A 19,793-nucleotide genomic window follows, 5' to 3' on the forward strand; every position below is an offset into this window, starting at 1 on the left:
GCTTTGTCTTGGCCAGGTCGCAGTTGTAAATGAGAACTTGTTCTCAACTTGCCTACCTGGTTAAATAAAGGTGAAATAAAATAAAAAATAAAAATAAATAAAAAATTGCTGGGAGTTTCTACATGGAGTGTGTGACTTTCTTTATTTTGATAGTTTATTCGCCGTTAGTCAGCACCTCCACATAAACACATTTTTCTGGGTGTGCGCCTGCTCATGTTTTTTAATCTAGCAAAGAGGAAAGGAAAAATGTTCAGAGGAGACTCAAAAGTAAGATCAAGGAGTGCAAGGCAGCCTACAAAGACAAATTAGACAACGTTTTTAAAGACAATGACAGTAGGAAAGTCTGGAACACCATCACAGGTTACAAACCAAAGAGACATTGCATGACTGTCGATAATGACCTTGTCTTTGCAAATGTTTTGAACAGTTTCTATTGAAGGTTTGACATGGGTGATTTTACATCGCAGCATAAGTGGCCATGGACAATATAGACAGCATACCAGCTGTTGATATACAAATCCCTGTGATGACGTCAAGCAACACTTTCAAAATGTCATCCCAAGAAAATCATACGGTCCAGACAGCTTTAGCAGGAAGGCACTCTGGGCATGCACAAACCAGCTTGCACTACCGTTCCAGAAGCTGTTCCAGCTGTCACTGGACAGCGGGATAATTCCATACTTATGGAAAAGGTTGCTGATTGTCCCAGTACCTAAAAACAACAGGCCAAAAGAAAAGAACGACTTACGTCCTGTGGCCCTGACATCTGTACCTATGAAAACAAAAAAAAACATTATTTCTGGTGTCTCATCCCAACTAGATCCAAACCAATTTGAATACCGCGCCTCCAGGCGTGTTGATGACGCGTTACTGGACATGCTGAACATCATATACGAACACTTAGAACAGGCAAATAGCCTAGTGAAAATTGTATTCATTGTCTTCAGTGGTGGACAAACTGGTGAATTTGGGTGTCAACTCTCTACTGATCAAGCGGATCAACAGCTTCCTTGTGAATTGTACCCAACAAGTAAAGTTCAACTCTGCCATCCCCACATCTAGAACGGTGAATACGGGAGCCTCACAATGTTGGGTACTTTCACCGATCCTGTACACACTGTGAACGAACGATGGTCAAGCCTCTGAGCCAGCCCACACATTCTTTAAATATGTAGATGACACCGCTCTTGTGCGTTTTTCCACCCAGACCAAGGTTTTGACAGAGAAACTGTCAAATTCGTCCAGTGGTGCACAGATAACTTTCTTGAAATAAACCTTAAGAAAACAAGAGATTGAAATTGATTTTAGAAGGAATGGAACTGCACTATCCCCTACGAAGTTCAATTGGGAATCCGTCGATAGAGTGACCACGTATAGATATCTGGGAATCGAAATAGACAAACTGAAATTCAATGACTGTATCCTTGTAAAGACAAAGAAACTTCCACATACAATGTTTATTTTACGCAAACTGAACCATTTTAATGTTGATTGCCATATCCTACAACTGTTTTACAAATCTGTCTTGCAGAGTGTGCTGTCCTTTGGTCTGACCTGCGTGTTTGGAAACATACGAGCACAAGACCAAGTCAAGCTTCAGCGCTTGATCAAGACGGTGGGAAGGATAATTGGTTTAGATCAATAATCAGCCACCAGTCTGTACACAAAACCTATCCTCCAAAAACTTGAAACCATTTTACAGGACAGTACCCATCCCCTTCATTCAAAACTCAGTCACAGCAGCAGCCGTAAAAGTGGAAAGAGACTTCTTTAAGACCACCAGTGGCGCTTTTATAGCTCAATCTAATTCGCTGATTTAAAAAAATCCATAGGTCTAACGGACACATGCTCAAACTGGCGCACTTTTGACAGACTTAAACATTTGCAAATTATCGAGATATCAAAGTGTCACCAATAAAAACCTAAACAATAGGCCTATAGCAAATGTAGCATATGGAACACATTTTTCAAACGCAAATAGCACTTTTCGGTAGTGCTCAAAGCATGCAATTCCGAGATCAGCATTTATTTTTCATCTCGAAGCATTGAACCCAATCAGTCCTCCATAACAACAAAATCATAAACAACAGTGTAGTAACAGAGTTGGCTAGTCCTTAGTTTTTGTGTTATGCTCATGTAAAACAATTTGGCTGATCTATATTTCCATATTTCCCAGTCACTTGAAGGTCCAGGGGTATTAAATATATTGGAATGACTGGCAATCTGACACTTGTTTTTTTTTCATGTAAAGATATAGCCTAATCATATTATTATCTGAAGTAGAAAGGGATGGGTAAGAAGAAGCCTGCATAACCCATCCATAAAGTAACATGAAACATCAATTTATGGCCAGCTATGTAAACTCTAACATTGACTTATCCTGCAATATGTCATTCAATTGGTTATTTTCATTTTGGCTCTTCTAATGCCTCTTATTAAGCAGGTTGACATTTATTGGGATGAGTCTTGTCCTTGAGGCAGAACCGAGCGATTTCCGCTAGATGGGCCACCTGCAAAATTGGATATATTGTAAAAATGTATGAAATCAGACATTTGCTTTTTGGTCTTAATTTAAGGTTAGGCCTTAGGGTTAGCAGTGTGGTTAGGGTTAAGGTTGGGTTTAAAATGTTATGACTGTGGCTGTGCCAACTAGTGGCCAATCTGCAGAGCTGCCTCCAAAACAATATTTGTGATGAAAAACGCTAAAAATATGCTATATAAGAACAGAACAATACACAATCAAATAAATTTAAAGTGCAATAGCCTGCATATTTACTGTGAAAGTGCAATATGCTGTACACTCACGTGACCAATAGACTATCCATTGTGTATATCAGTTGAAGTCGGAAGTTTACATACACTTAGGTTGGAGTCATTAAAACTCGTTTTTCAACCACTCCACAAATTTCTTGTTAACAAACTATAGTTTTGGCAAGGCGGTTAGGACATCTGCTTTGTGCATGACACAAGTAATTTTTCCAACAATTGTTTACAGACAGATTATTTCACTTATAATTCACTGTATCACAATTCCAGTGGGTCAGAAGTTAACATACACTAAGTTGACTGCCTTTAAACAGCTTGGAAAATTCCAGAAAATGATGTCATGGCTTTAGAAGCTTCTGATAGGCTAATTGACATCATGTGAGTCAATTGGAGGTGTACCTGTGGATGTATTTCAAACTCAGTGCCTCTTTGCTTGACATCATGGGAAAATCAAAAGAAATCAGCCAAGACCTCAGAAAAAAAACTTTAGACCTCCACAAGTCTGGTTCATCCTTGGGAGTAATTTCCAAACGCCTGAAGGTACCACGTTCATCTGTACAAACAATAGTATGCAAGTATAAACACCATGGGACCACACAGCCGTCATAACACTCAGGAAGGAGACGCGTTCTGTCTCCTAGAGAGGAATGTACTTTGGTGCAAAAAGTGCAAATCAATCCCAGAACAACAGCAAAGACCCTTGTGAAGATGCTGGAGGAAACAGGTACAAAAGTATCTATATCCACAGTAAAACGAGTCCTATATCGACATAACCTGGAAGGCCGCTCAGCAAGGAAGAAGCCACTGCTCCAAAACCGCCATCAAAAAGCCAGACTACGGTTTGCAACTGCACATGGGCACAAACATCGTACTTTTTGTAGAAATGTCCTCTGGTCTGATGAAACAAAAATAGAACTGTTTGGCCATAATGACCATCGTTATGTTTGGAGGAAAAAGGGGGAGTCTTGCAAACCGAAGAACACCATCCCAACCGTGAAGCACGGGGGTGGCAGCATCATGTTGTGGGGGTGCTTTGCTGCAGGAGGGACTGGTGCACTTCTCAAAATAGATGGCATCATGAGGCAGGAAAATGATGTGGATATATTGAAGCAACATCTCAAAACATCAGTCAGGAAGTTAAAGCTTGGTTGCAAATGGGTCTTCCAAATGGACAATGACCTCAAGCATACTTCCAAAGTTCTGTCAAAATGGCTTTAGGACAACAAAGTCAAGGTATTGGAGTGGCCATCACAAAGCCTTGACCTCAATCCTATAGAAAACTGAAAAAGCGTGTTCGAGCAAGGAGGCCTTCAAACCTGACTGTTACACCAGTTCTGTCAGGAGGAATGGGCATAAATTCACCCAACTTATTGTGGGAAGCTTGTGGAAGGCTACCCAAAACATTTGACCCAAGTTAAACAATTTAAAGGCAATGCTACCAAATACAAATTGAGTGTATGTAAACTTCTGACCCACTGGGAATGTGATGAAAGAAATAAAAGCTGAAATAAGTCATTCTCCCTGGTATTATTCTAACATTCACATTCTTAAAATAAAGTGGTGATCCTAACTGACCTAAGACAGGGAATTTTTACTCTGATTAAATGTCAGGAATTGTGAAAACTGAGTTTAAATGTATTTGGCTAAGGTGTATGTAAACTTCGGACTTTATATACACACACAACTGTATATACACACACACACTACAGTTCAAAGATTTGGGGTCACCGAGAAATGTCCTTGTTTTGGAAAGAAAAGCACATTTTTGTCCATTAAAATACCATCAAATTGATTGGAAATACAATGTAGACATTGTTAATGTTGTAAATTACTATTGTAGCTGGAAACTGCTGATTTAAAAAAAATATATGGAATATCTACAGAGGCGCATTTTCAGCAACCATCACTCCTGTGTTCCAATGGGACGTTGTGTTAGCTAATCCAAGTTGATCATTTTAAAAGGATAGTTGGTCATTTCAAAACCCTTTTGCAATTATGTTAGCACAGCTGAAAACTGTTGTACTGATTAAAGAAGAAATAAAACTGGCCTTCTGTAGACTAGTTCAGTATCTGGAGCATCATCATTTGTGGGTTTGATTACAGGCTCAAAATGGCCAGAAACAAGATCTTTCTTCTGAAACTCGTCAGTCTATTCTTGTTCTGAGAAATGAAGGCTGTTCCACGCGAGAAATTGGCAAGAAACTGAAGATCTCGTACAACGCTGTGTACTACTCCCTTCACAGAACAGCGCAAACTGGCTCTAACCAGAATAGAAAGAGGAGTGGGATGCCCCGGTGCACAACTGAGCAAGAGGACAAGTACATTACAGTGTCTAGTTTGAGAAGCCGACATCCATCATAATTCCTCAACTGGCAGCTTCATTAAATAGTACCCGCAAAATACCAGTCTCAAAGTCAACACTGAAGAGGCGACTCCGGGATGCTGTCCTTCTAGGCAGAGTTCCTCTGCCCAGTGTCTGTGTTTTTTTGCCCATCTTAATCTTTTATTTTTATTGGCCAGTCTGAGATATGTATTTTTCTTTGCAACTCTGCCTAGAAGTCCAGCATTCCGGAGTCGCCTCTTCACTGTTGACGTTGAGACTGGTGTTTTGCGGGTACTATTTAATGAAGCTGCCAGGTAAGGACTTATGAGGCGTCTGGAACGTTCTTGATACACACAGGAAACTGTTGTGTGAAAAACCCAATTCTTCACACAAACTGGTGCGCCTTGAGCCTACTACCATACCCTGTTCAAAGGCACCTCAATTTTTTGTCTTGCCCATTCACAGTCTGAAGGGAAAAACATACATAATCCATGTCTCAATTTTCTCAAGGCTTAAAAATCCTTCTTTAAGCTGTCTCCTCCCCTTCATCTACTCTGATTGAAGTGGATTTAACAAGTGACATCAATAAGGGATCATAGCTTTCACCTGCTCAGTCTGTCAAGGAAAGAGCAGGTGTTCTTGATGTTTTCTACTCTGTGTATATCACTTGTAGACTAGCACAGGAAAGCAGCGCCACAGATGAAAGGAGAAACTAGTGATCAAACCTGAGTTAGTCGCTTATCTTTGGTAGAGCGTGCGCGGCTTGCCTTGCTCCCTCCAACAGTAACATAAACTGAGATTGAGATTTTTTTTCATGAAACTAACACAAAGTAATATAACTAATAATAATGCAGTACTTTCCACACAAAGAAATATTGTAAAGTAACACTTTACTTTTGTTAAATGTGACTAGTACTATGTAATATATTATTTTTCCAAGTAACTAATCCCAACACGGGTGATGATGATGGTAATTAGCCATAAAAGCCGTTGGGCTGTGCAAGGACAGTGGTGACAGTGTGGCTACCTCCAAAATAGCACCATATTCCCTATATTGTGCACTTGGGTGTGAGCATGTCGTGTGCAGCGACAATGACAGGGGCATTTGAATTGGCACCATATCCCCTATATAGTGCACTACATAGGGAATAGGTTGTCATTATACAGATCTAGGATCTTAAATTGATCACTATTTTGTTGCTAAGAATTTTTTTGCACAGCAGGAAATGCAAACTTGTAGTGTATTCAAGATTTAAAAAGGCTTCTAAGGTTTGTAATTTCCACTTCAAAATATATCAAGCCCTACAAAAAATTCCCATTAATTATAATCCACATAATAATTCACATTTCCTGTTGCTGCAGGACTATTTTCCTGCTGTAAATAACTGGCTCAAATTAAGATCTTACATCTGTAGTTGCATGCTGTCACGGTCACTGCAGACTACACACTCACACCAGCCAAATCAGCAGCACCCACTCTATGACTCAACCAGGGAAATGTCTTAATATGTCATCCCAATGAGTCTGCACATGTTGATGAGTCACGCAATGACTGGGCTCTTGACTGAATTAAGAGAAAAGCAACTGCATATCTGTCAGACAAATTAATCTGTTAGATATGGAAGTTGACAACATATAGGGCTGGTTTCCCAGCCAGATTAAGCCTAATCCAAGACTAAAAAGCATTCTCAATGGTGGTTATCCATTGAAATAATGGTATTGTAGTAGTGTGTACTGTACATCATTGGAACTGACTGACACACACAAATACACACTTGCAGGAAAGCATATCTACTGTGCTCTGGTTCACCCCAGGTGTGCTTCGAGTGAAAGAGTTTTTTTTTAGTCCAGGACTAAAATGTATCTGTGTCTGGGGTTGTTCCATGTCATTTATTTATGTATATATATGTATATGTTTTTTTTCCTTTTATTTAAAATTTCAGCAAGCCATGATACCCACCATCTCAGATTGTTCTGAAATTGTTTCTGTAGTTAAAAACAGATAAGATAAGCATTACGGAAACATTTTGTTGAAATATAATTTGATCTCTGAGAAATTAAGCTAATTGATTGCACCCAAATTGGCCATTTTAATTGATAGGATACAATAATTATTAATAATATAATATTCAATTATAGTACCTAACATCCAAAGTTTTTTTAACGATGGGTAAGACAAAGAAATGGTCAAAAGCCAACCACGGACCCCCCACACCCCACACCAATCCCAACCCAACAACCAGTATATACAGTGCATTCGGAAAGTATTCAGACCCCTTCACTTTTTCCACGTTTTGCTACGTTAACACCTTATAATAAAAAGTATTAAATAAATAAAAATCCTCATCAATCTACACACAATACCCCATAATGACAAAGTGAAAACAGGTTTTTATTATTTACATAAGTATTCAGACCATTTGCTATGAGACTCGAAATTGAGCTCAGGTGCATCCTATTTCCATTGATCAATCTTGAGATATTTTTACAGCTTGTTTTGAGTACACCTGTGGTAATTTTAATTGATTGGACACAATTTGGAAAGGCACACACCTGTCTATATAAGGTCCCATAGTTGACAGTGCATGTCAGAGCAAAAACCAAGCCGTAAGGTCGAAGGACTTGTCCGTAGAGTACTGAGACAGGATTGTGTCGAGGCACAGATCTGGGGAGGGTTACCAAAACATTTCTGCAGCATTGAAAGTCTCCAAGAACACAGTGGCCTCCATCATTCTTAAATGGAAGAAGTTAAGAACCACCAAGACTTCCTAGAGCTGGCCGCGCGGCCAAACTGAACAATCGGGAGAGAAGGGCCTTGGTCAGAGAGGTGATCAAGAATCAGATGGTCACTTTGACAGAGCTCCAGAGTTTCTCTGTGGAGATGGGAGAACCTTCCAGAAGGACAACCATCCCTGCAGCAATCCACCAATCAGGCCTTTATGGTAGAGTGGCCAGACGGAAGCCGCTCCTCAGTAAAAGGCACATGACAGCCCACTTGGAGTTTGCCAAAAGGCACCTAAAGGACTCTCAGACCATGAGAAACAAGATTCTCTGGTCTATGGTGAAGCATGGCGGTGGCAGCATCATGCTGTGGGGATGTTTTTCAGCGGCAGGGACTGGGAGACTAGTTACAATTGAGGGAAAGATGAACGGAGCAAAGTACAGAGAGATCCTTGATAAAAACCTGCTCCAGAGCGCTCAGGACCTCAGACGGGGGCGAAGGTTCACCTTCCAACAGGACAATGAACCTAAGCACACATGCAAGATAACACAGGAGTGGCTTTGGGACAAGTCTCTGAATTTCCTTGAGTGGCCCAGCCAGAGCCTGGACTTGAACCCGATCGAACATCTCTGGAGAGACCTGAAAATACAAACCTTTTTCTCCTAATAGCATGAACAGCACCATGTAGTGGTCAGAACCTGGTAACATTAGGATGTTGGATGAAACACACCATATTCACTGAGAATACATAACATAGGATGAAGAAACAAAACTCAGAGCCTCAGCTCCATACTACTTGTCAGACAGATACATTTTGAAAATGTGTAACTCATTGTTGGAAAAAGGTTTGGTCCAAATCAGATGTTAGGTCATATATTTATTGAATGTTATAAGAATCCTATATATTAAAAGTGACGCTTTGGGTGCAATCAATTAGCTTAATTTCTCAGAGATCAAATTATATATGTTCCTAACAAAAGAAACGATTTCAGAACAATCTGAGATGGCGGCTGTCAAACTTCTTTATTGTGCTTTTTGAGGTGGAAAGACCCTCTGGGAAACTGACCCTTATTGTGTAATCAACAGACTACAACAAATAAATCTACTCAACTAGACAAATAAAACATGATTCATTCATCAATGTTTCTTTTCATTGTACATTTCACTGTACACGTAAACCAGGCCAAGTTAGTATTGGTAAGTGTACTTACTGAGAACTTGTCAAAGCACTTAGTGATAGCATGGTATAGCTCATCCCTGATATGTTTTTTTCTCTGATTACAGTATGTCACAGAGACTGAAAGCAACCTCCAGCAAGTCAAAACTCTGTTGGCAAGCACTCAGAAGGACAAAGTAGAGCTGGCCAATCAGCTTGAAGAAGAGAAAAGGTACAGTGTCAGGGATTTCTATGGAATGATTCATTTGTGGCACAAAAGTATATAAATACTAAATTGCTTAGAGCAATTGAATATATATATATATATATATAAGAAGAGAAAAGGTACAGTGTCAGGGATTTCTATGGAATGATTCATTTGTGGCACAAAAGTATATAAATACTAAATTGCTTAGAGCAATTGAATATATATATACACTGCTCAAAAAAATTAAGGGAACACTTAAACAACACATCCTAGATCTGAATGAAATAAATAATCTTATTAAATACTTTTTTCTTTACATAGTTGAATGTGCTGACAACAATATCACACAAAAATAATCAATGGAAATCCAATTTATCAACCCATGGAGGTCTGGATTTGGAGTCACACTCAAAATGAAAGTGGAAAACCACACTACAGGCTGATCCAACTTTGATGTAATGTCCTTAAAACAAGTCAAAATGAGGCTCAGTAGTGTGTGTGGCCTCCACGTGCCTGTATGACCTCCCTACAACGCCTGGGTATGCTCCTGATGAGGTGGCGGATGGTCTCCTGAGGGATCTCCTCCCAGACCTGAACTAAAGCATCCGCCAACTCCTGGACAGTCTGTGGTGCAACGTGGCGTTGGTGGATGGAGCGAGACATGATGTCCCAGATGTGCTCAATTGGATTCAGGTCTGGGGAACGGGCAGGCCAGTCCATAGCATCAATGCCTTCATCTTGCAGGAACTGCTGACACACTCCAGCCACATGAGGTCTAGCATTGTCTTGCATTAGGAGGAACCCAGGGCCAACCGCACCAGCATATGGTCTCACAAGGGGTCTGAGGATCTCATCTCGGTACCTAATGGCAGTCGCGCTACCTCTGGCGAGCACATGGAGGGCTGTGCGGCCCCCCAAAGAAATGCCACCCCACACCATGACTGACCCATTGCCAAACCGGTTATGCTGGAGGATGTTGCAGGCAGCAGAACGTTCTCCACGGCGTCTCCAGACTCTGTCACGTCTGTCACGTGCTCAGTGTGAACCTGCTTTCATCTGTGAAGAGCACAGTGTGCCAGTGGCGAATTTGCCAATCTTGGTGTTCTCTGGCAAATGCCAAACGTCCTGCACGGTGTTGGGCTGTAAGCACAACCCCCACCTGTGGACGTCGGGCCCTCATACCACCCTCATGGAGTCTGTTTCTGACCGTTTGAGCAGACACATGCAAATTTGTGGTCTGCTGGAGGTCATTTTGCAGGGCTCTGGCAATGCTCCTCCTGCTCCTCCTTGCACAAAGGCGGAGGTAGCGGTCCTGCTGCTGGATTGTTGCCCTCCTACGGCCTCCTCCACATCTCCTGATGTACTGGCCTGTCTCCTGGTAGCGCCTCCATGCTCTGGACACTACGCTGACAGACACAGCAAACCTTCTTGCCACAGCTCACATTGATGTGCCCTCCTGGATGAGCTGCACTACCTGAGCCACTTGTGTGGGTTGTAGACTCCGTCTCATGCTACCGCTAGAGTGAAAGCACCGCCAGCATTCAAAAGTGACCAAAACATCAGCCAGGAAGCATAGGAACTGAGAAGTGGTCTGTGGTCTCCACCAGAACCACTCCTTTATTGGGGGTGTCTTGCTTATTGCCTATAATTTCCACCTGTTGTCTATTCCATTTGCACAACAGCATGTGAAATTTATTGTCACATCAGTGTTGCTTCCTAAGTGGACAGTTTGATTTCACAGAAGTGTGATTGACTTGGAGTTACATTGTGTTGTTTAAGTGTTCCCTTTATTTTTTTGAGCAGTATATATATATATATATATATATATATATATATATATATATATATATATATATATATAAAAATATATATAAAAAGTATCCACTTTCATGACAACAGGATATTACTATTGTCATTTCGGCAATTGAAACCAATACTAAAACTTTCCTCAAGTGCGAAAATCCCCTCTATTATTCCATTTATGCTACTCAGAAGAACATTGCTAGGGCATTGTCATTTTCATATGCCCTGCTTTTAAAATACACATCATTTTATTAGCTAGCTGCACTAGCCATCTTTGGTAGAACTTTCAGCTGTGAATAAAATCTATTGTTCCAGTAAAATAGATATTATGCGTCCCATGGCACCGTATTCCCTATATAGTAATACTTTTTTCAATAGGGTAGCCATTTGGAACGGATCCATGGTTGTCGGTGCTGTGATCAGACCTGTGCCAAATACATATGTCAAACACTTTCACATACTTAAAGTGCGCTTGATTTAACCTGACCAGTTTTCAGGGTGGGAGTATTTAGCACTTTTGGGACTATTCCATTGCACAGGGCAAGCTCAGTCAAGTGTACCTCAAGTGATTGAATTGACATACTGTATGTAGTTCTTGAAGTGGGACAATGCTTTCCTATACAGTGTACTGAGTCCGACTCCTCTAATTTTCTACTGCTGGAGTACTGGCACCTTTTATGATGAGTACGGTCACCAAAAATGAGTACCCACCCCTATTTAATTCTACTTCATGCACTGTCCGTATGTATTTGATCCAGGTGTGGTACTGTGTAGCTCAGTTATTAAGAGCATGGTGCTAGATACGCCAAGGTCGTGGGTTCATTCCCCACAGGGCTCAAATACGCATGTCAAAAATGTATGCAGTCACTGTACTGTAAATTGTTTTAGAAACCATTTGTTGGGTCGTGATGCTCTTCTGTGGCACTTCCCCGACACCTTGTGGCCGATGTGTTATTACAGGAAAGTGGAAGACCTTCAGTTCAGAGTGGAGGAAGAGTCAATCACCAAAGGAGACCTTGAGGTATTTATCTACCATTTGGTAAAAAGCTTAGATCAAAAATAGTTTGATAAACATGTTTCGAAGGGATGAGAATGTGTGTTTATAAGATTACTTTAGCAAAAGTGATAGAATTTTGCTCTTTCTATAGTGTAATGTGAAAGATATTGAGTAGTAGGCTGGTAGCAGTCGACACTATGATGCTCAGTTAGGTTAGAGTGACCAAAAGCCTGTGCCAAACATAGCGATTCAAACAAGAAGTGAGCAAAGATAGACAGAGGGACGTTTCACATTTTCAATGTTTAGGGGCGGCAGGTAGGTTAATAGCCTTGGGCCAGTAATGGAAAAGTCACTGGTTTGAATCCCTGAGCTGACTAGGTGAAAAATCTGACTAATATGCCCTTAAGCAAGGCACTTAATCCTAATGACTAAAATGTAAATGTCTATCCTCCTCCAATCTTTTGACAGCTGTTACAGAAAATCACATGTGATGTGTATTTTTCACACAGTCTCTTCAATCTGTACAGGTTTCTGTGTCTTGTCTTTTTTTCTACCTCTGGTCTCTCTCCGTTCTCTTTTCCTCTCTGTAGACTCAGACGAAATTGGAGCATGCCCGTTTTCGGCAGCTTGAGCAGAATCTGTTCCTCGAAAAGTCGAGAGCAGAAAAGCTTCAGAAAGAATTAGAGGTGAATCGGGTAACTGGAAAAGCTAGCCCATCCTAGAGCCCCTGCCTGTATCCATTTTCCTTTGCGCTTCTCCCCTGTATCTTTTGTTTTGGTTGCTGTGGGACTTGCAGCACAAATCCTTGTCATTCCTGTCCTGCACCTGTTTCCAAACTCAGTCACTCATACAGAAAATCCTGTCAGTTACATCATCAAACGGCATAGACTACAATCAGAATTGGATGCCATTGCCCTGATTTATTTACCAATGCCAGGAATGCTCTGTACCGATATTAGGTTTCATGTTGAGAGAAACAAATTTCAAGCCTGACGACTCACACTAAATTCTTCCACTACTCTGTCGTTGCTAAATACTTTAGTCTGAGACTGCCATCAATGAAGTTGTTTGTGGTGACGAGGGGCATTGTACAAAACAAAGTAATTTAACCAATCAGAGTATCAAAGCCAATGACGAATTTTCAAACCGCCACTTTACCTACGTATGTTCTGGCTCTGGCCCAACCCATAGGTTTCTGGACCAATCAGAAATCTCCGAATGTGTTTGCATTCGGTGATGGGTCGGAGAGGTACTCAGATCCAGACTCATTGCGGATAAGAAACGAATGTCTGTGGACGTGGTGTAGCGTTTGGCTGGAACAAGGAGTCTGACAATCAGGCAAACAAATTGCACAAGTGTCACCTGAATTGATTATTTCATTAATGAATGAACAATTGGCCTCACATCCAATAGAAAACCTCTCTATCTCTGTCTGCGTCTCAAATGGCACCCTATTGCCTATATTGTGCACTACTTCTGACCAGAGCCATATGTGCTCTATAGGGAATAGTGTGCCATTTGAGACACAACCTCTATCTATTTCTCTCTTGGCTCTCAGCTCTATTTCTCTTGGCTCTCTTTCCTCGTTCCTTTTGCCGCCCACTCAGAAAAATCTTGTTTGAGTTCGCATGGGTGCAATGCTGGAGCGATTGTCAGCTGTAGTCAGCGTCGTTTCCACTGTTGATGTCATAATTTTGCATTAGTTTATAAGGAGGTTAAATTGGTGGCATAATATTAGAATTAGCACCAATGTGAAACTTCCATTAAGTTCTGCTGAGGACCAAAATTTTGCCTTATACAGTCACACAATCATTTTGTGGTGAAACACACTTAGCACATTTGGGTCATGAATGTTATATAGAGCTACAAATATACTGATTTTACCTACAGGGAAGACGCAGACTTGATGCAGCACCCTTGAGGTTGGGTAAGAGAACCAAGGTGAAACAAAATGGACTCGTCGTTTCGTTCAGCTATCTAAACTGTTTGATTCCCAGTTGTCTATTTTTGACGACGTTGATCTTGTGAAGTCAATCTTGCCTTTTTCTTGAACTTAATTATTATCTGAATGCTATTAGGAAACTTTTTGATAACTACTTTTTCTAGAAACTGATCAACTGTAGCGTTGATTTTGCCTCAATAGTCTGTATTAACATACTATGCACTCCGTGTCATTATGTCTGCTCTGTCAAACATGGAGTTCTGTCATTTTAATCGGATGTTTGAAAATGTCACACTTTAATTGCTATGTGTGCTCCTAGTGATTGCCTATCTATGTGTAGTGTTATGTCTGGGGGTTTCTGTGTGGGCTTTGTGCATCTGCCTGGCTTCTAGAGTGACAAAATAGCAAAGAATGGCTTGCTTTCTTCTCATTAGGTTGCAATGCACCTGCTGATTTTAAAAGCTCAACTTGTTTTTGATGTCTGCGAGCAAAGCGTTTCATCAAACCAAGGGATTTCCACTGTAATGCTGAGCAGTCTGCTGGCCCAGCTTGTACGCTCATATGATTCTCAATAGGCCTCTTTTCCTGGGCCTGCATGCTGTATTCAAGCATTTTATTTGAACGCTTGGTGCTTGAAAGATGTCATCCTGTTTCAGGCAAGACGTCATCCCCGTTACAGGACTGACACTATCCGGTAATGGATATGATGTCATTCTGTTACGGGAATGATACTCCTGACAGTTTCAGTAATGACTCAAACCACATTAAGGCAATGACGGTCTCTCTCTCTCTCTCTCTCTCTCTCTCTCTCTCTCTCTCTCTCTCTCTCTCTCTCTCTCTCTCTCTCTCTCTCTCTCTCTCTCTCTCTCTCTCTCTCTCTCTCTCTCTCTCTCTCTCTCTCTCTCTCTCTCTCTCTCTCTCTCTCTGCCTCCACAGCAAAGCACGGTTGAGGAGCAGAGCCGCGTCATGCAGCTGGAGGATGAGCTGGCTTTGCGGCGGGCCGAGATCGAGGAGCTCCAGGTCCGGCTCCGGGATGCGGCCAAGGACGGGGACTCCACCCAGGGGCCGGTGGCCCAGTCGGAAACCCTTCTGCTCCGGGAGCAGCTCCTGACGGCAGGCCGGGAGCACCACAAGGAGAGCAGCCAGCTAAGGGAGAAGTACGAGGCTGCAGTGGCAACGGGCCAGGAGGAGACAGACAAACTGAAAGCCATGGTGGACAAACAGAGCCAGGAGATCATCGAGCTGAAGCAGAGAGTCCAGCAGGCCACTACAGAGAACATGGAGATGATGGACAACTGGAAGGTGAGAGGCACTATTCTCAGAATATAAAGGGAATTAAATTACTAATTTGGAAATGTCTCTCTCTCTCTCTCTTCTCTCCTCTTCTCTTCTCTTCTCTTCTCTTCTCTTCTCTTCTCTTCTCTTCTCTTCTCTCCTCAAGGTCAAGCTGGACACCCTGGTCAACGACCACCAGCGTTCCCTGGAGGACCTGAAGGCCTCGCTGTCCAGCGGCTTGGCCAAAGGCCAGGAGCAGGAACCCCAGGAGCTGAGGACCACACTGGAGAGCCTGCGCATGGAGCACCAGCTGGAGCTGGAGAATCTCAAGGCCAGGCATGAGATCGAGGCAGCCATGCTGGCCAAGGAGCGTGACGATCTGCGCTCCCGCCTGCAGGATGCCAAGGACCAGCTGGGCGAGAGCAGCCAGAACTGGAATAGCCAGGCCCAGACGAAGGCCAGGAGTGACCAGCAGGCCCTGGAGCTGAGGGAGGTCTGGGAGAAGTTCCAGAAGGCCCAGCTGAGGGTGGGCGAGCTGGAGAGGCTGCAGGGCGAGCAGGACGGCGCCCGAGACGAGCTCCGGGAGCGCTTGGAGCTGGCTGAGAAGAAGATGGTGGACTACAAGGCCCTGCAGAAGGCCGAGGCCCAGAGCAGGCAGGAGCTCTACAGCCTGGAGGAGAAGCTGAGGGTGACTGAGAACCGGCTGCAGGCGGTGCAGGATGACCACCACATGCCACAGGATGCCAACGTGAGTCCTCTGGGGGGATAACTGTGGTAGCATTGGTTGTATATGCTATGCTGTGCTCCAGATGAGATTAGAGTCCTGTGACCCAACTATAAAATGAACTAAGGTTGCGTTTAGATTGGCGCTAAAGTCCTTATTCATGTGATCTAATGCTAGCTTTCTAGAAACATTCTTTACACAAGTAAGTAAAATACTTCCACATGATATCCATGCTTTTCTAGTTCCTTGTGTGTTTCCATATCTTTTCCCTCAATAAACAAATAAAGCAATGAGTTGTCATGGATTTTAACTCAATTTTGTCTCCCTCTCAGGTTATAGAAAATAATGACATCTTGGAGGAAAAGATGAAGCTAAAACAGAATGTTGAAGGTATCGTAAATGTTAACCGGGTTAATTAAATTGTATTGTTACTGTAAACATATTTTTATGTAAATGAGGATGTTTTAAAGACCCTTAATGTTCAAACTGTGTTATAGTAAAGCATTTCAAATGTCAGACCTCTGCAGGCTTTTGATTGTACTTTGAGGACCTTGCATACCGTAAAACTTCAGTTATTGGAATCATCCGTTTTTATTGCCAGTAAGAAACAGCTAGCCCTTGGCTGCTAACAGCTGAGAACTGCTAGCTAACTGGCATGCACAAAACAGTCAACATCGGGTGTAAAGACAGAAATTGAGAAGGGTCTATCTGCAGACTGTGTTTACTACATGCTGCACCCACTTACTATATGCCACACCCACTGTCATTGAGGCTGTTAGCTATTTACCAGCCTCCCGAGTGGTGCAGAGGTCTAAGGCACTGCATCTCAGTGCTAGAGGTGTCACTACAGACCCTGGTTTGATTCCAGGCTGTATCACAACCGGCCGTGATTGGGAGCACACGTGATTGGCCCGTGATTGGCCCAGCGTCGTCCGGGTTAGGGTTTGGCCGGCGTAGGCCGTCATTGTAAATAAGAATTTGTTCTTAACTGACTTGCCTAATTAAATAAAGGTTAAATAAAAAATGTAAATAAATCTAGGACACCGGCACACAGTGTCCTTCGCCCCCGCCTACTAAACACTGCTTTTGCACAGTTATTTTAACGTTAGAGCAAAGGTTGGCTACACTAGCTACCTACTTCCCTCACCGTAACGTTAACAGAACTGCGGCGTAACGTATAGTGCCACTACCTAATAGTGCCACGCAAGAGTTGGGTTGGCTACACTAGCTACCTACTTCCCTCTCCGTAACGTTAACAGAACTGTGGCGTAACGTTAACAGAACTGCTGGCGCAGAATGTAGTGGGTGCGGCATGTAGTAACCACAGTCTGCAGATAGACATTATTGCAGAAATCATCCGATCGTCCTCGTGGTAAAAGTAAGAACTGGCGAAAATGCAGTCAAAGAGGAGAATAATTATTCTGTCAAGAGGTATACTAAAACAAAACATATGTGACACAGTGTGTAAAGGATAACACATTAGTGAAGGGAATGAAGAAATTCATTAAAATGCTGGAAGTGAATGGTAGAATTAAACAAAATGTACTATGCAAATGAGCAAAAGCTGTATGGGTTAAGGAAATAGAAGCCTTTCTCTAATAAGCGCCTGTTGTGTTCATTGATTTAAGCAAATAAACGCCCAGGCTATTAATTTAAGTTTTACGGTAGATTCCAAGGCTTTTGACCAATGGTGGTTTTACGTTTCTTTCAGAAACTATGGAGAATCTGACCAAAAGAGAAAAAGAGGTCTCTACTCTCACATCACATGTCGATGCCCTGAAATCACAGATAACTGGTAAATGATACTGCTATGACTACGATATGTTGCGTTAAAGGTGAAACGAGACTCCGCACACTGATGAAGACCTGATTGGTCGAGACATTGTCAAATAAATTCCCATGGGAGCATAGAATGTAATGTGTGGAGTATATTTTCACCTTTTATTGAACATTCTTTGATATCTAGAACCGATTCAAGTCAATAGATGTGTGTATGTATGTACTCTCTTTTTTCAATTTATTATATTTTGCACTCCATGAATGTCTTGACATACGACACCTTCATTCTCTATCAACTACATGTACAGTATTTGATTGCCTGAGAACATTTACTCTGTCACGTCCTGGCCAGTATAAGGTTAATTGTTTTGTAGTTTGGTCAGGACGTGGCAGAGGGTATTTGTTTTATGTGGTTCAGGGTGGTGTGTTTTGTTAAAAGGGTGTTTGATTTAGTAATTCCGGGTTTTGGTTTATGTTTAGGTATTTCTATGTGGAGTCTAGTGAGTGTATGTCTATGTTTGGTTAATTGGGGTTGGGACTCTCAGTTGAAGGCAGGTGTTGTCTATCTGCCTTTGATTGAGAGTCCCATATAGTAGGGTGTGTTTGTGTTTGGTATTTGTGGGTGATTGTTCTGTGCTGAGCCTTAGGCTTTGCCAGACTGTTTGTTGTTCGTTCGTTAGTTTTCGCATTCTTTGTTATTTTTGTACGTTCATTTTGGAAAGTTAAATAAACATCAAGATGAGCCTGCACATACCTGCTGCGTTTTGGTCCTCCTTAACCGACGACGACCGTGACATACTCTCAAATATACTGCATGAAAATATTTTTAAAATTAAATGATAAAACTAAATTAATTAATAATAAAACAAATGAATAATAAAAATAAATAATTTCACTGACTGGCGACTGAATATACATATCCTTTTTTTTAAACAAAAATATAAACGCAACATGTAAAGTGTTGGTCTTATGTTTCATGAGCTGAAATAAAAGATCTCAGAAATGTTCCATACGCACAAAAAATGTTTGCCAAGATAATCCATCCACCTGCCACATATGGCATATCAAGAAGCTGATTAAAGAGCATGATCATTACACAGGTGCACCTTGTGCTGGGGACAATAAAAGGCCACTCTAAAATGAGCAGTTTTGTCACACAACAAAATGCCACAGTTTTGAGGGAGCGTGCAATTGGCATGGTGACTGCAGGAATGTCCACCAAAGCTGTTGACAGAGAATTTAATGTTCTACCATAACCCTCCTGTCATGTCCTGACCAGGGGAACTCTGCTATTTTTGGTCAGGGTGTGGTATTTCTATGGTTTATTTTCTATGTTTTGTTATAGCCTTTCTTTCTGGTTTATTTCTATGTTGGGCTCGGAGGTGATTTCCAATCAGACAGCTGTCGCTAGTTATGTCTGATTGGGAATCACATTTAAGTTCCTTTTCCCCCCACGATGTTTGTGGGTTTTTGTCTCTTTTGTTTGAGCAGTTAATGATCAGGCATTTTCTTGGTTTTGTGTACGTGTTTAATTCAGTGTAAGAATAAACATGTGTTCGCTCCCAGCTGCGTTTTGGTCCGCTTCCTCATCACCCGACGCCAATCGTTACAGAACAACCCACCACCAAAGGACCAAGCAGCAGAGGAAGGAGCAGAGGGAATTTGGATTGGATACATGGAGGAAATGGAGCAAAGACCGGGAATGCTACCGAGGAACACGACTGGCGATTAAACCCGAGAGGCAACCCCAAGAAAATTTTTGGGGGGGCATATGGGTAGTTTGGCAGGGCAAGTTTGGAGCCCCAGGCCAAATCCCCGGACTGTTTCTCGGAGGCCAGTTAATGGACAGGTCTTATGCTTCGGGGTAATGGGTGTTATGGCAAGGCCAAGTGTTTTTAGGCCAGTACGCGCTATACCAGCGCCCCGCAGTTACCAGGGGGTAGTAGGCATTCAGCCAGAAAGGGCGATGCCAGGTTTAAGCTCGAGACCGCCAGTAAGCCTCCATGGTCCTATATATCCTGTTCCCGCTCCACGCACTAGCCTAGAGGTGCGTGTTCCCAAGCTGGCATATCCGGTACCAGCACCACGCACCAGGATT

The 19,793-nt window shown here is 42.2% G+C and overlaps 1 protein-coding gene across 4 annotated transcripts in view; it reads left to right on the forward strand.

Annotated features, from left to right (window-relative positions):
- LOC115148593 (CAP-Gly domain-containing linker protein 2) overlaps positions 1 to 19,793 on the forward strand; it is an 83,353-nt gene that overhangs the window by 56,631 nt on the left and 6,929 nt on the right. The window contains exons 7-14 of one of the 4 annotated variants that reach the window (XM_029690624.1): positions 9,096 to 9,199; positions 11,939 to 11,999; positions 12,566 to 12,661; positions 13,866 to 13,916; positions 14,854 to 15,219; positions 15,359 to 15,940; positions 16,249 to 16,306; positions 17,628 to 17,711. In XM_029690624.1, coding sequence (XP_029546484.1) covers positions 9,096 to 9,199; positions 11,939 to 11,999; positions 12,566 to 12,661; positions 13,866 to 13,916; positions 14,854 to 15,219; positions 15,359 to 15,940; positions 16,249 to 16,306; positions 17,628 to 17,711 — 1,402 coding nt within the window. The remainder of the gene's footprint in view (positions 1 to 9,095; positions 9,200 to 11,938; positions 12,000 to 12,565; positions 12,662 to 13,865; positions 13,917 to 14,853; positions 15,220 to 15,358; positions 15,941 to 16,248; positions 16,307 to 17,627; positions 17,712 to 19,793) is intronic. The other 3 variants (XM_029690625.1, XM_029690626.1, XM_029690627.1) reach the window with 3 other exon arrangements.

The sequence above is a fragment of the Salmo trutta genome, chromosome 15, assembly GCF_901001165.1.
Source record: "Salmo trutta chromosome 15, fSalTru1.1, whole genome shotgun sequence".
NCBI lineage: Eukaryota > Metazoa > Chordata > Actinopteri > Salmoniformes > Salmonidae > Salmo > Salmo trutta.